The following is a 15,876-nucleotide window of genomic DNA, read 5'->3' as shown; positions in this document are numbered from 1 at the left end:
CATCATCTTTATCAGTATTCTAATAAAGACAAGTTACCTTCCTGGATATGTTGCCTGTAAACTACACTCTTGTTTGAATGTGCAAGTCTTGTTCCTAAAGTTTAATTTTAAGAAGTTTGAATGTTGAGTTTATGTATTTGAAGAATAAATCTGTATTTTAAAACGTTTAATACAAAAGCTTTCTAGCATAGGAGAAGTGGCTAAGGCTATTTCTTATTTAGCATATTGACTGCCCTGGTGTCACTGCCCCCTTTTAAGTGTGCCGTCAGGTTGGAAATGTTAAACTCTTGGCACGGCAATGCTATGAATGTGCCTGCAGAGACACAGGACTTTAAAGTTTGAGGACAGCAGAATGTATTCCCTGGTATAGCTATTACTGTAGTCATGCCAACAGACAGGAGAGCTGAGAGGCAGAGACCCATACTTACCTAAATTATCTCTCTTTGATGAAGGAAGGAAAATGCTAGTAAAATAAAAGCAAAAGGAAGCTGCTCACATCTACTTTGAAAAGAAAATTAGGATTATGTAGAATAAGATCCAAAGAGAATAAAAAGCAAATTGTCACTCGGTGCCAAACTAGAAATCACCCTGAGCTACTTCCTTCCTTGAGTCAGGCAGCTGAGAAATTATACTAGAATTGGGTTAATTATTTGTTTACTGAGAAGAGTGAATCCCTTTACCCACTCTATTTTGTATTAAAAAAGTGCTTTGCTGTACTGTGTCTTGCTTCTGTGTTATTAATTTAAATTAATATATTCACATTTATAGTCATACTATTTGACTTACTATATAGAAAAAGTATATTTCCCTTTAAAGTTACAAAATAGCCGAAACCGGTTTGGCTCAGTGGAGAGTGTCGGCCTGCGGACTGAAGGGTCCCGGGTTCGATTCCGGTCGGGGGCATGTGCCTTGGTTGTGGGTGCATCCCCAGTGGAGGGTGTGCAGGAGGCAGCTGATCGATGTTTCTCTCTCATGGATGTTTCTAACTCTCTATCCCTCTCCCTTCCTCTCTGTAAAAAATCAATAGAAAATATATTTGGAAAAAAAATAAAATTACAACAAAATATATTTTTAATGCTTTTTCTTATTCATAAGATGTACTGTATTCTAAAAAGGTCATTAGCTTTTTAAAACTGGCTTGTCTTTTAAGTCATAATTGTTTGGCTTTTATATCACAAGATGAATTATAGTTAGCTTTTAGGAACAATTTGTTAGTTAAAAAAAATGTTATCTTTGCATAAAATGACAAGTAATGTTATCCTCCTTCTTTGTTCGGTATTTTCCAAAAGGTCAACAGTTTAAATAAAACATTTGTTTAAGCTTGCACTGAGAAATTTTTCCATGTTACAACAGGCTTTTTAAAAATATTTTTTCATGCAGTTCACCTGATCTCTAAAGCAGATGTATTTAAACTACACTTTTACGGAAACACGGTGAAGTGTGGTTGAGTGAAGGCACTCTTTCAGGAACCATAAAATTCAGTTAGCTACACAAATGAAAATGTAGGCGAAACTAAATATTCACCCTTTCATGTTTTAAATAAGGAATTTCGTATCCATAGTGTTGAGAACCAAGTCTAATGCTTGGGAGCGACACAAATTCAAGGTGATAAAAATGTTAAACAGAAGACAATATACCTCTCAAGTATCAATGCTTGACTGAAAAAAGAGGGTATAACATGAAAAGTTCACTTCCTTTATTTTGGGCTCCCAAAGTCAAAAGATTAGAACTGATACTCATTCTATCACAAATATTACTATACTCAAATGCAATAAGGCAGTAACAACAACAAAAAACAACACTGCAATACGGTATAACTTTTATGTATTTTACATCACTTTCCCCACAGCTACTGAAAGTTCCAGCCTCAGCTCGAAACACGACCTACATGACCAGCTATAAATAGTTAATAGTTCTGCTTCTTTGGAAAAGTACTATTGTGACATTTGCTCATTTTAGTAGATAGCACAAGGTAAGAATAAGAAAAGCCACATCGGACCCACAGCTGAGTTTTCTGACAAAAAGGAACAAGAGAGACCAAACGCGGGTGCGATCAAAGCCACTGCTTTGGTCTTGAGAGGCTGCATGTATCCCTGGGTTTGGAGGCGGATGGCTGTTCCATCTCCCAGCCTCTCGTACAGGTTTTCCCACTTTGAGAAACAAGATCTGTGTACTCTGCAGAGGTACATTCGACCTTTCTCATTCCTCCCTTGTCTGGTCCCTACCTGCGCCTTGGATGGAAACAGCCAGCTCACAATAAGAAGCTGCCTGCTGCCGGTGGGCAGGAGCTACATAAGCAGAATGCTTCCCAGCGAAGCACACTTCGGTCTGAAGGTGCCATCTGGCGCTACCATCCAGCGCTGATTCTGCACCAGGAACGCGAAAAGAGGAAGAACCCCCCGAGTAGCAATCCAGAGCGTCTCTGGGAAGACTGTCTACCTACAGCAGGTGAGGAACAAGACAAGCGCAGGAGCATGAAAATAAGCTTGAGAGCATCACATTCACTCCCCACCCAGGTCCGGTAATGCCGACATTCGTCTACATTTATGAGGAATGTTTATATCCATACTGTCGCTATTAAGAAAAACAAAAACAACGGTGAGTGTGGAAGGCAAAAACCCCACAAAGGGCCTAAAAACATACTTTGTTTTTTTCTGAGTATGTCCATGTCAAGAAAGCCATTCTTTTCTCTTTGGCTCAATAAGCAACATTTTATTCAAAATTACAGACAATAGTTACTCGGTTCCTGTGTTTATAGAAACAGAACTGAGGTTTCTATGCATACATGGAATTCTGAGGAGATGAATATAATCCCACATTCCAAGGGACAAGAAGTCTGAAGGTGATTAAATTGAAAGATGCAACACACCGAGCTGCTTTTGTAACTGTATATTCTACATCCTATAGAGCAGAGCAATCCCTCAGGGCTCCGGCGGCTGGGAATGCTGGGGTCTAACTCCGCACAGTCACTGCGGAGCAGTGCGAAAGCTTTTGGGGTTTTTTAATGACAGAACTCAATTAAAAATGAAATACTTTAAAGAAATAGCCTCGTTTCTTTATAAAATACAGACGCGTAAACTCAAATTCAGAAAGGTACTCTAAGATAAACGGGTTTGAGTATGAATAGGTTATCGAAGTTTCAGGTAATTGTTATGTGACTTTCCCCCCCATTAATCTGCTTTACAATCACAAGGGTTAACTGAAAATATAGTATTGCTATATTTTGGCTGAAAATATAGAAACTGTGATCAAATGGTTTGGATCTTTCTCATCTCTGTTATTAACAAACATTCCCAGTGCTACTATCCAATGACTCATTTTTTAAACACTCTGACTTTTTAAAATATTTTCTTTTAAGTTATACTGAATCTTGTGACATTATGAAAATCTTTCTCTCTGTTTGATAAACTTAGAATTTATGCTGGTTAGAACGTCAGCATTCTGAGGATTCTGCATTTTAGGGAGGTGTGCGCGCATCTCCGTTACAGCTGCTACGGAAAGACACTCTTGTCTAGGCACAGCAGGTGTGTTTACATGAATGATGACTTGATTTGAGTTCACAAGGGATTAACTGTTTTTTTCTTGCTTTTGACTTATATTATTTTGTACATCCTGAATTTTAGGGTTTAGGCTTACACATCATTGAGTATCTAGGTGGCTCACTTAATCTGAGCATTTGAACTCCAGATGAACCTGGGCTGAGGTTTTAAATTTGTGATGAAACCTGAAACTAAGCAAGCTTTCCCTGGTTTCAGTTTAATTGTTGATGTCTTCATAACTTCAGGGCATAGGAAACCTGTGTGTCTGGCACAATTGAGAAACCAGTGATGTTTTTTAAAGGCAAGTCTGCTACATGCACTCTACTTGACACTTGGGGCGCAGCTACTCTGCAGCTGCTATCCCAGAAATCCTCAACGACCCTTTCTTGTGCCACTTCCCAGGCCCTAATTTTCCTTCTGCACCTTCGTCCTTAGTTTAGCAAGTTCCTCTTCTAAACTTTTAATATGTTCCTTCAGGGTGGCCTTGTCTTGCTGGGCTTTCTGACTGGCTTGGCTTCGTGCTTCTTCAATCTTTCTTTCATACCACTTCTCCATCTGGGTAGCAACAGCCTCAAAAAAGTACTGGGTAATCTCCAGAGCTTGGGAGGTGTCTCGAATGTGAGAGGCAGTCTGCTCGCTGCCTGTAGCTGGTGGTGGCTGCCCGCAGGTGGTGCTGGGTGCTGGTGGCTGGGCTCGATGCCTCGCCTGCCCACTTTTCCCAGACTTCTTGGTTTGGGTGCCTCTGTGGACGCAGGGCCCGGCCTGCTGATCACATCTGGCTGCCTCTTGTGAGGGCAGCAAGGCTGTCTGGACCTTGACGCTCCTCAGTCGGGAGCCTGTGCAGTCAGAGGAGGACAGCTCCTGCTGGAGCCTGTGGGCAGCCGTGGAGCCGAGTCCCTTTTCCTTGGGCCTGACCACCCGAGGGGAACTGTCAGAAGCTGCGACTGGACCTGCCGTCACCACTGATGGATCCACAGCTGGTTTGGGAAGGAAAACACAAGTCAGAGCAAAGCCACAGTCACGGTCACGTGGCTGCAGGTGAGCCTTTGAGAGCCCTGCAGACCACCAGCCTTCCCACTCACCAGCCAGCGTGCAGCTTCTGCTCTGCCCTTCCTGCCCCTTCGCTCCTCATGATCATCTGGCTTGTCAAGGCTTTCGGGGATACTGTTAGCCATGCTGGTGGCATCTAAGCCAAAAAGGTGCTGGCCTTCCCTTTAGCCTGTCTCAGCCCACTCTGGAAGGCTCCGGGCACCATTTCCTGACGGCCAAGGATGGCACAGCTCACCAAGTGTCTCAAAACTTACCTGGGCATTTACCAATGAGAATGAATATCCCTTTCCACACCTCAGCCCCAGGTACTGGATCCTTGAGCAAAGCTCCAATGTGGAAAGGCGGTCCTATCCCCCATTCTCAGAGCTCCACGCCAAGCTCCACAACTAATCCTCGCATGAAAAATTTGCCAAGGACTTTCGCCGTTGTCACGAGCATAAAGAAGATAAAAAAATCACAGCTCTAGAGATGGTCTGTGGTGACAGAAGACGCTCAACATACCAGAACCCCCCATGGAAGCCTAATTTCTAAGTCTCTGAATGTCCTCAAAGCTATCACTGCGGGTAATCACTGTGGCCAATGCACCTGAGGCAGCTGCAATACATGATGTGCACTCAACGAGGTCTCACAGAGTTGGGCGAAGGTAAAAGGCCAATCACAGAGGAGAAGGGGGGGAAGAGGTACAGGCACCTGCTGAGGAGACAGATGTCCATGCATCACCCCTCAGGATGGGGTCCACTCTACACCATCAGCACTGTACCTGAAGCACTTGCTATCAATGATCAAAACAACTCTTATTCCTTCATTCCAGTATGTTGACCACGTAGATAAGAGTGCTTTACTCTGCCCAGGACCTGCGTATACAGCAGTGAGAACACCTGGTCCTGGCCCCTACAGTTTGCTCTGCAATCCAGTTTTCCACAGCCTATCACACGGACCCGCCTTAGGAGGCAGGAGAGAATAAGATTTGGGGGTTTTCATCACCTCTGGGTGGAATGGCTCTCTCTCTGCATGAGGGTTACCTGTGGAGGACTCGCAAGTAGATGGCGTGGATTTAGCCCTAGAGGCCCTAGAATCTCCGGAAAGCTTCAGTTCCAGATTCTGAATCTTCAACATGCACCAGGTTTTTAATTCATCCACCAAGGACATCTGAAAAACAACCCACAAAATAATCAGGGGAATGTAATCCATGGTTAATGAATAAAGCATCAAGAATGGACTTTTAAACTATGATAGTTGAGAATACCATCCTGACAAGCCCAAAGACTGTGGATAACCCACCCTCCCAGCGGCCACACACCACCTCTTTGCTCGCCCTCTATAGACCAGGATTCACCCAACACCCGGCTGACAGTGTCTCTAATCTTCATTAAGTGACTTAGAGCCACCTTCCACTCAAACACCCACAGCTTCCCACGTCTTCCCAACCAAGCCGTTCTGCCTGCTTAGGAGCACGGGCTCTCATACACCACAAGTGCTCATTTTACGTCCACTGTCCCGAGTAGACCACACACTCCCTGAGGGCAGGAACCAGATCTTGTTCAATAGAGGAATGGCCCAGTGAACGCACTACACATAGACGTGGTTCGGGGCAGACGTCACACTTCCCCCGGCATGTTCTGGGAAATGTTCAGTCCCCACCTAATGCGGCATATTCAGCCACAAACATGAACTGAAGACAGGTCCTTTCCTACTGACTTCATCGCAAAGTGATGCAAATGACGTGCTATGTGCTGCAAACCCTTTCAGGGGATATAGGTCTCCTCTTTTAATTCCAAGGAGCAGTGTGGTAAATCACCAGGTAAGGACTGGTGGGTACTGGTTTTCACCTGGCGTTTCTCGCCCTCAAGCTTCTCTGTGTCCGAGTGCTGCTGCAGGCGGCCCAGGCACTCTGTCCTCTCGGCCGAGAGTCGCTCAACCATCAGCTTGTCCAGAACACGCATCTAGGATTCAATGGGCAAAGACTGCATGGCTGAGATGACCTAAGGATGGACCCCTGAGGAGGGGATCGGGGGCACCAGACAGGGACCAGAGAGAAGGCAAGCAAACCTCCACCCTCATTCTATTCCATTTTCAGGCAGTATTCACGGAACTCTCATTTTTCGGAATTCTAATCAGGATCCCATGTAGGCCAGTGTTTCTTTTTCTCACGTGTTAAAGTCCCTAAGGGGTTTAAGAGACTATGAATATACAGTAATTATAAAAATTGAGCCAACACAGACCTTGTAGGTAAAAGGGAATTTCTACAGGTCTCAGAACAGTGTTTCTGTGACTATGATTGAAAAGAAAAACTATTTCTTAAAGTATGGAGCTATTCTCCCCCTTTTATTTAATATATATATATATATTTTTTAAATATATTTTATTGATTTTCCACAGAGAGGAAGGGAGAGGGATAGAGAGCCAGAAACATTGATGAGAGAGAAACATCGACCAGCTGCCTCCTGCACACCCCCTACCGGGGATGCGCCCGCAACCAACGTACATGCCCTTGACCAGAATCGAACCTGGGACCCCTCAGTCCGCAGACCGACGCTCTATCCACTGAGCCAAACCGGTTTCGGCTAAAAATATATTTTTATTTATTTCAGAGAGGACAGGAGAGGGAAGAGATAGAAACATCAATGATGAGAATCATTGATCGGCTGCCTCTCACGCACCCCCTAATGGGAATGGAGCCCGCACCCGGGCAAGTGCCCTTGACTGGAATTGAACCTGGGACCCTTCAGTCCGCAGACTGATGCTCTATCCACCAAGTCAACGCAGCTAGGGCTCTTCTCCCCCTTTTAAATGTTAGTGGCTGCCTAAGAGGAGTGAAAGCAGCTGGATGCTCAGGGCATTTATCCAGCCAGTGCACAAATCCTCCTGGTGCTTCACTAAATATGGCCAAAGCGAGCGTGAGGAAGGCTGTGGAAGGAGTTCAATGGGACTGACCAGAGAAGAAATGACTGTCACCACCTCTCAATCACATGCCCGCTGGGGCCCTCTTCATCTTGACACTTCCCACAGGGCCCTAGGGCCCAGGAGGGCTGAACCTTCCCTGCTGCGACAAGGTCCAAAGAGGAGGAAGCAGTGGTTGTGAGGGGGCCATCCCGCCAGGGCTCACGGGGAAGCGCCTCTCCTGTCAGGGACAGACAAGACGTTCCACCCTGGGGTCAGGTCTGCAGGTGCGGGAGGACCTTTGGTTTTGTCTATTCAGCCCTCCTTCGTCTCTGGGAACTGTTCTCCCGTTTGCCACGACTGGCCTGCTCTCCCGCCTCATTATCCCCCATACAGAGGCTCTGCCAAAGCCACCATGCTGGCACGCAGCTTTGTCCCCTGCATGTGGGGCTGGTCAGGCAGGGGCACCTGGCTCATGCGGGGCCACATCCTTCCCCTGCGATTTGGAATTAGGCCTAAGAGTCTCTGCCCCAACGGTCACCTTCCTTGAACCAAAGAGAGGTCCTCGAGACATCTCAGCATCCCCCAACTACATTCCTCTTTGGGCTTACACTAGCTGAAGTGGGTTTTTATTCACAAAACAGTTTATGTATGTATGTATGTATGTATGTATGTATGTATTTATTTATTTATAATATATTTTATTGATTTTTTACAGAAAGGAAGGGACAGAGAGTTAGAAACATCGATGAGAGAAATATCAATCATCTGCTTCCTGCACACCCCCTATTGGGAATGTGCCCAGAACCAAAGTACATGCCCTTGACCGGAATCGAACCTGGGACCCTTCAATCCGCAGGCCGATGCTCTTTCCACTGAGCCAAACCGGTCAGGGCTCACAAAACAGTTTTAACCAATATATTATGGCTCCAAGAAAAGATTTCTTAATTAGGCTTTCCACTAAAGGCAAATAGCAAATAAACCTTAAAAACGTTCAACCTCTTCACTGATATGTGGAATCCAAAGGACAGAATAAGCAAACATGTGAAATTGAAAGAGGCTCATGGATACAGAGAACAGACTGATGGCTGCCAGAGGGGAGGGGTTTGGGAGATAGTTGAAAAGGTGAAGAAATTGAGAATACAGATGGGAAGTTACAGAATAGTCATGGGGATATAAAGTACAGCCTGGGGAATACAGTCAATAATACTGTAATAACTAGGTAGCGTGCTGGAAATACCAGGGGAACACTTTGTAAATTATACGAATTCATGCACCAGTGGGGTCCCTCAGCCTGGCCTGTGGGATCAGGCCATAACTGGCTCTCTGACATCCCCTGAGGGGTCCTGGATTGCGAGAGGGTGCAGGCCAGGCCAAGGGACCCCACTGGTGCACAATCAGAGTCAGGGAGGGACCGCGGGAGGCCTCTAGGGCATGTCTGGCCTGTCTCACTCAGTCCCGATTGGCCAGATCCCAGCAGCAAGCTAACCTACCAGTCAGAGTGTCTGCCTCCTGGTGGTCAGTGCACGTCATAGCGAGTGGTTAAGCAGCCTTAGCATATCATTAGTATATTACACTTTGGTTGAATTGGTGACTGGCCGACTGGACACTTAGCATATAGGCTTTTATTATATAGGACTAGAGGCCCGGTGCATGAAATTTGTGCATGAGGGCGGGGGGTCCCTCATCCCGGCCTGCACCCTCTCCAATCTGGGACCCCTCGGGGGAGGTCTGACTGCCAGTTTAGGCCCCATCCCTGGGACCCATCCCACAGGGATGGGGCCTAAACTGGCAGTCGGACATCCCTCTCACAATTTGGGACCGCTGGCTCCTAACCACTAGCCTACCTACCGGCTTGATTGCCGCCTAACTGCTCCCTTGCCAGCCTGATGGCCCCCAACTGCCCTCCCCTGCTGGCCTGATGGCCCCAAACTGCCCTCCCCTGCCAGCCTCATGGCCCCCAACTGCCATCCCCTGCTGGCCTCATGGCCCCCAACTGCCCTCCCCTGCCAGCCTCATGGCCCCCAACTGCCCTCCCCTGCTGGCCTGATCACCCCTAACCACCTCTGCCTCGGACCCCACCACCATGGCTTTGTCCAAAAGGAAGTCGGATGGTAGGAAGATGTATGGTCTCCCGGTCTAATTAGCATATTACCCTTTTATTAGTATAGATATTATATAGGACTAGAGGGCTGGTGCACAAAATTCGTGCATGGGGGGCGGGGGGTGTCCCTCAGCCCTGCCTGCACCCTCTCGCAATCCAGGACCTCTCAGGGGATGTTCTACCAGCAGTTGGACATCCCTCTTGCAACCCAGGACTGCTGGCTCCTAACCACTCGCCTGCCTGCCTGCCTGTTCGCCCCTAACCACTCGTCTGCCTGCCTGATCGCCCCTAACCACACTGCCGCAGCTTCGTCCGGAATGACATCCAGAAGGTCATCTGGCTGTCCTGTCTAATTAGCATATTACGCTTTTATTATTATAGATTGGCCTGGACTCTTTAAAAAGTCAGTATTACGGGGCGGGGGCGGAAGGGTGCGTGGAGCTGAAAGAAAGAATCAGGAACTGTTCTACAGTAAAAGAGACCCCCCAGAGATAACACAAATGCACAAAAGATTCAGTGGATCCTGGGCTGGTATTTAAGATAAAAACCACTATGCTGTATACCTGAAACGAATACAAGGTCAAATGGAACGTAAACTGTAATTGAAAAATAAAAATTTAAAAACAAACAAAAACAGCTATATAAAAAAAACACATTTTGGGAGACTTGAGAAAATCTGAACTGGATATTATGCAATTGTTATTCATTTTCTCAGATGTGATGATGGCGTTGTGTTATGAAGGTGAAAGTCCTCACTCGGAAATATTTAGAGGTGAGGTGGCAGGACAGTCTGCAACTAAACCTCCGTCAGTTCAGCAAGAGGAAGGTGTATGAGAGACACCCAAAGCCAATGTGGCAACACTACACTGAGTCTGTGGGGAGGCACAGATAATATACCATTATCTCAACTTTTCTCTATGTTTGAACATTTTCAAAATAAAAACTTGGGGAAAGGAAAAAACCAGAGACATGATCATTCTAATTTTGAATGTAATGGGAAAGAGGTATGGAGCACACAGACATATAAAAAGACATGAAGAAAATAAACCCAAATATTAATAGTGCTTTTTCATCACTATTAATTGGGCTTATAGGCAACTTATTTTCCTTCCTAATTTTCATAATTTAAAAAATGCTCTGTAATAGGTATGTATTACTTTTATAAACAGAAGCATAAACATGTTCTTTAAAGATATAAATAAAATGTAAAGGCTTCAACAAAATCACATAGGCAGGCCCCTTCCTGCCAGCCCACCCACGTGCTGAGGGCAGTTTGCCCAGGTGTCTCCCATCACATTTCCACAGAAACCCGCGCACCAGGAGGCTGGGAGCTCGCTTACCTGGTGCTGCGTCTTACTCTCCATGTGCCCCAGCTTCGTATTCACCTTATCCTGAACCGATCCCAGCTCCGCTCTGATCTCCTCCACTGTCGCCTCCAGCTGATTCTCCAGCTTGTTGATTAGGGGTTCACATCGACAACCATTTATTGGTGCCTAAGAGGGACACAAAAAAGGAATCGATCCAACTCACTTGGATCCTTCAAAAACTGCGTTTTGAGTGCCCATCATGTGCCAGCCAGCAGGGCAGGGGGTGCCGAGATGGAGGCCCCAGGAAGAACCAGAGGGGGTAACGGAGTCCCTGGCTGCTTTTATCCACTCTGGGCCCTCAAGATTACCTAGTCACCTCAGGACCGTGCAGAAAGATCTGTAACCACCCGTTTGCCTGGGCCTAAGCAACAGGAGGGCCTCCCTGTTTAGGTGGGGCGGGCCACCTGCCTTCTCCTTAAAGCTCATGCCCACTGAAGCCAATGCCTAACGTGGATATGAGCCCCAGGATATGGTGTTCGACAGACAGCCCTGCTGCAGGCCCGTGGTCCCACGTCCGACGGGGCTCGGCAGGTACCTGCATCACTTTCCCGTCCTTGCCCCGGTACAGCGTGTAGAGCTGGTACGCTCTGAACTCGTGGGGAGGTGGTGGGGGTGAACACCGATGCCGGGGCCTCTTTCTCGGGTGATTGTGAACATGTAAATTCTTCTGGTGCCCAGGCTGTTGGTCTGCCGGTGGGGTGGGGTCGGAAAACGCTGACACCTGTGGGAGAGGAAGAGACGGCACCTTCAACACTGTGACAACCGCAAGACTGACCCCTGGCCAGCGGCTCCCATCTCACCCACTTCTGGGCAGAGACCCCCGCCCGGCTTCACCTCAGGGTGTTCTACTCCAAGCACCACCTTCCAGAGAAATGCATCCGCAAGCTAACCTTGTGCCTGACGCTAACCAGACTTCACTTCTGTGCTCTGGCTCCAGACCAGCCAGCCCAGGGAAGGCGCCTTTTGGCCACTGGGCATGAGGCTGCCCCAGGGCCCTCGGTCAACCGGCTCCCGGCCCTCTCTGGGCGGCTCTCACGTGCCTCCTGACCTTGGGCCTTGACTTTCTCCTCCTGTTGTCCTTTGCTCGGGGCTCTGGGGAGGCCGACAGGAAATCTTCTCTGGCCTCTTCTTTTCTGGGTGCAGCCTGGTCACTGCTAGGGGTGTCTCCTGCCGAGACACTTCCCTACAGAGAAAAAGAGCCCAGAAATAGGTTCTGCTTGCCCCCTTGGCCTTTTTCAATAATGTTGTAAAATTCTGTTTGCAAGACTCCGTCCACCACAGGACCCATGGGAACCTTTGCCGACGACCAATGTCAGACACAGGGCACTGCTGGGCGGTCCTAACCGACCGTGTGTGCTTCTCCCAGGCAGCTGAACGTTTGGCTTTGACTTTATTTATCAGGTGTCAGACTAAACACTCTCGGGTCTAATTCAACGGGAACTTCAGGGACCTCAGCACTGGAGATTTCTGTGTGTTTTTTTCATATCTCAACAAACCCCCCCCCCCCCACACACACACACCCATTCTTTGCATGTGAATCCTCAAATCATAGCAGAGAGAACCCCCTGAAATGGAAAAAAAAAATGTTTCTGGTCCTTGTGAGAGCTTTTATAAATGAATATTTACAACCGAAATAGGAGAAGAATAAGTACTTGGTATAAAACGTTATGTGCCCCAAGTTCTCTCTCTCCCCTAGTCTTCCTCCTGGGAGTGGTTCCGTCCAGGGCTGCCGTGTGTAGCAGTGCGAGCTGTTCGCTGCACACGGGCACCTGGCAAGGGGGTAAGTGGGCACAGGGAGCCGAAATCCAACTCAGACTCTAGTCACCATGTGTGTCCCTGCTGCCCAGAGAGCATCTGCTTCTAATCTGCACAGCCTCAGCCCACTCCCCACGCGGACAGAGGAAGCAACCTTCGCCAGTGGTTCTCAAAATGTGATCACATCAGAGCCCCCGGGAGGACTGTTCAAACAGATTGCTGGGCCCCAGCCAGTTTCAGATCTAGTGGCTCTGAGGGGAGGCCCCACACCCCGAAAAGCACTGCTCTCCACGACTGCGGGCACAGTGACAGAGAGGCAGTGCCGGCCGCAGGGTACGCAAGGCCACAGACACACGGGCTAGTGACCGGCCTATGACGGTGCTGGGAAATACGGGCAGCACACACGCAGGCACACAATGGGAAATCCGGGGGGAGTGGAGGACGTGACGCCAAGGGAACAGACTGGCAACAGTCTGAGGGACCCCAGCGAAAGGGAGAGACCAGAGGGCATGGCAGCCGCCAGATGAACCTGAGGAGGCAGTTCCCACCCCCGAGAGCGGGTGGAGCTGGGGAGGGGCGGGAGGGCTACCCCCACCTTGCTTTGGGCCACCTCATCTCTTGGCACAGACTGAGCTCTCCTCTCTTCCTTGAGCCTCTCTCTCTTTTTCCTCAGACTTCGCCCACGACTGAAGCGCAAGACCTGAAGGAGGCAAGAGGCATCGTTACAACCGGTGCAGCACAGGCGAGAGAGGATTCTCCTGGGACCCGGCGCTCGGACCTGAAGGAACTTCCAGCCCAACAGGGAGACCGAGCGTGCACATCGACCACCTCAGACCTCCTGCAATGCCTCCTGCTGGGCACTTCACCGGCCCAGAGATGGACACTGTCCCTGACCTCAAGCAGCTTACAGTCTATGACGATAACAGGCATTTGTGTGCCAGGCCAGGGCCACCACGTCGGTGTGCAGGCTGTGCACTGCCAACCTCCAGAGAGCACCACTCCCACAGAGGAGGGACTGGGACATGCGTGGTGTCCCTGGAGCTGTCCGTGCAGCAGTCCTAGGCCGGCACAGCCTCACTCACTAGCCTGGTGCACTGGACCCAAACTACCCATCAGATTTTCTCTTGGTCAAACCATACCCAAGTCACGTACAATTTGATGAAATAATATTGAGATACATCTATGACCCATGGTACCCACCATGGGGCAGGAACCTCTTTCCCAAAAGGAAGCATTTGGTCGGCCCCTTAGAGAGGTGGAATGGACACAGGCAGGTACGTGGGGTCCGACAGGCCCAGGGATGGGACCCAGCAGCTGTAGGGTCCCTGGGCAAGTTATCTGACACCTCTGTGCTCTATCTTCTCCCACGTGAACACAGAAGAGTTGCTGGGATTAACCAAGGAGGTGGCTGGCGCACCTTGGACCCTCAGTCACTGCCGGCTGCCTCCACGCCCAGAGGATGCTTAACCAGAGAACAGGTGTTTGAGCTGGTGGAGACCGGCACTGCCCCAGCTCCACGCCCTCCCCCCTACTCCCACTTCCAGGGTTCACCTCCTTTCCCCAAGGAGGTCCAGAAAGTGGAAACACTTTTCAAGGTCACACTATCTTTCTGCAATAAACAACATGCTATTGTTCTCTTATATAAACAGACAAGGGCTCTCTGACCAAAGTATTTTTCATCTGTTTCAGACTGTCTTCTCCTGTTCATTATGTTCCTGTGACACCCTTACAACAAAAAGAACCTTTATGGGCAGTGGGTATCACATAAAGGGAAAACCCCTGACAATATCTGCCTGCAGATAAACCTGATTTTTTTTTCCATCTTTTATTTTTTTTAAAATATATTTTATTGATTTTTTACAGAGAGGAAGAGAGAGGGATAGAGAGTTAGAAACATCAATGAGAGAGAAACATCGATCAGCTGCCTCCTGCACACCCCCTACTGGGGATGTGCCCGCAACCAAGGTACATGCCCTTGACCAGAATCGAACCTGGGACCCTTGAGTCCGCAGGCCGACGCTCTATCCACTGAGCCAAACCGGTTTCGGCTTTTTTCATCTTTTAAACAGATTTTATTAAAGGTCTTTATAGAGCAACATCCAGACTCCAGATCCAGCTGCCAAGGAGACCCTGTTATGCTGTGGGTACTGGCTGGGGCATGGCAGGCGGCTCTGGCTTTCCACCTTTCTGTTCCGAGATGGGGGTGGTGGGCAGTATCTCATCTTTGGGTTCCACAATGCTCACATGGTCAGGCAGGGGCTTCTTAGGACCTATCTTACCACTTGGGTCCCAAGGAAGCATGATCTTCACTTTGATGCCCAGCACACCTTGCCTGAGCAGCACATGGCGCACGGCAGTGTCAACATAGTAGTTAACAGGGTCCCCACTGTGGATCATCAGACCATCAACAAACTTCATGGATTTAGACCTCTGTCCTCAGAGTTTCCCAGACACCACAACCTCACAGCCTTTGGCCCCACTCTCCATGATGAACCGAAGCACACTATAGCAGGCCCTCCACACAGCAAGGCCCCCTAGGAGTTTGTAACACAGAGACTCTGTCTGGGCAATGGCACACAGACCTCTTGTGGCCACCTTTTCGGCATAAAGCTCTACACTGCCCTCAGGGAAGCCAAACCTCTTCTGAACCACAGCAGTCAATTCCCGGATCCATCAGCCCTTCTCACCAAGAACATTCTGTGCCCTGGTGGCCAAAATAATAATTTCTGTCCTGTTTGGTGTAACTCGGACCTCAACTCCAGAGTAGCCATCTTCAGCCAGCTCCCGAGTGAGAAACTCGTTCAGTTCAGCTTTGAAGATGCCATCAGCAACAAACTTCCTCTTCTTGGAAATTTGCACCGCCATCTTCTAAACCTGATTTTTAAACCCTCTTCTCACCACCTGAGCCAGCAGTTCTGAAAGCCTAGGGACCCCTGGGTCATGAGATGAAGACTCTAATATGAAGATGATGTCGCTCTCCCCTGAGTGCACAGGGGCACTTACCAGGGGCTGCATACGTGGGAATGCGACAGCGGCAGAAATCAATGAACCCTGCTGCCTCTACTAGTAAGTAAGATGGACAGTAAGGAGATCTGGACAAATGTTAGACAAGGCTGCTCTTCTCAATTTTTGTTCTGATTTTTTTTTTCACAAGATAATGCTATTTCTATGAACACAAAAT

The 15,876-nt window shown here is 48.4% G+C and overlaps 1 protein-coding gene and 1 pseudogene across 5 annotated transcripts in view; both read right to left on the bottom strand.

Annotated features, from left to right (window-relative positions):
• Nucleotides 1-3,412: 3,412 nt before the first annotated feature.
• Nucleotides 3,413-15,876, bottom strand: part of ANKRD6 (ankyrin repeat domain 6) — a 158,686-nt gene continuing 146,222 nt past the window's right edge. For 3 of the 5 annotated variants that reach the window (XM_028134124.2, XM_008149206.3, XM_028134075.2), the window contains 7 exons: nt 13,291-13,395; nt 11,989-12,123; nt 11,476-11,661; nt 10,914-11,066; nt 6,419-6,532; nt 5,612-5,738; nt 3,413-4,516 (listed from right to left, as the gene is read on the bottom strand). In XM_028134124.2, coding sequence (XP_027989925.2) covers nt 3,945-4,516; nt 5,612-5,738; nt 6,419-6,532; nt 10,914-11,066; nt 11,476-11,661; nt 11,989-12,123; nt 13,291-13,395 — 1,392 coding nt within the window. In that variant the 3' untranslated portion in view covers nt 3,413-3,944. The remainder of the gene's footprint in view (nt 4,517-5,611; nt 5,739-6,418; nt 6,533-10,913; nt 11,067-11,475; nt 11,662-11,988; nt 12,124-13,290; nt 13,396-15,876) is intronic. The other 2 variants (XM_008149432.3, XM_028134278.2) reach the window with 1 other exon arrangement.
• Nucleotides 14,745-15,560, bottom strand: LOC114228465 (40S ribosomal protein S3-like; annotated as a pseudogene).

Source organism: Eptesicus fuscus, chromosome 10, assembly GCF_027574615.1.
Source record: "Eptesicus fuscus isolate TK198812 chromosome 10, DD_ASM_mEF_20220401, whole genome shotgun sequence".
In the NCBI taxonomy this organism is placed as follows: domain Eukaryota; kingdom Metazoa; phylum Chordata; class Mammalia; order Chiroptera; family Vespertilionidae; genus Eptesicus; species Eptesicus fuscus.
The sequence above is the reverse complement of the archived record's forward strand: the minus strand, read 5'-3'. Positions and strand labels throughout refer to the sequence as shown.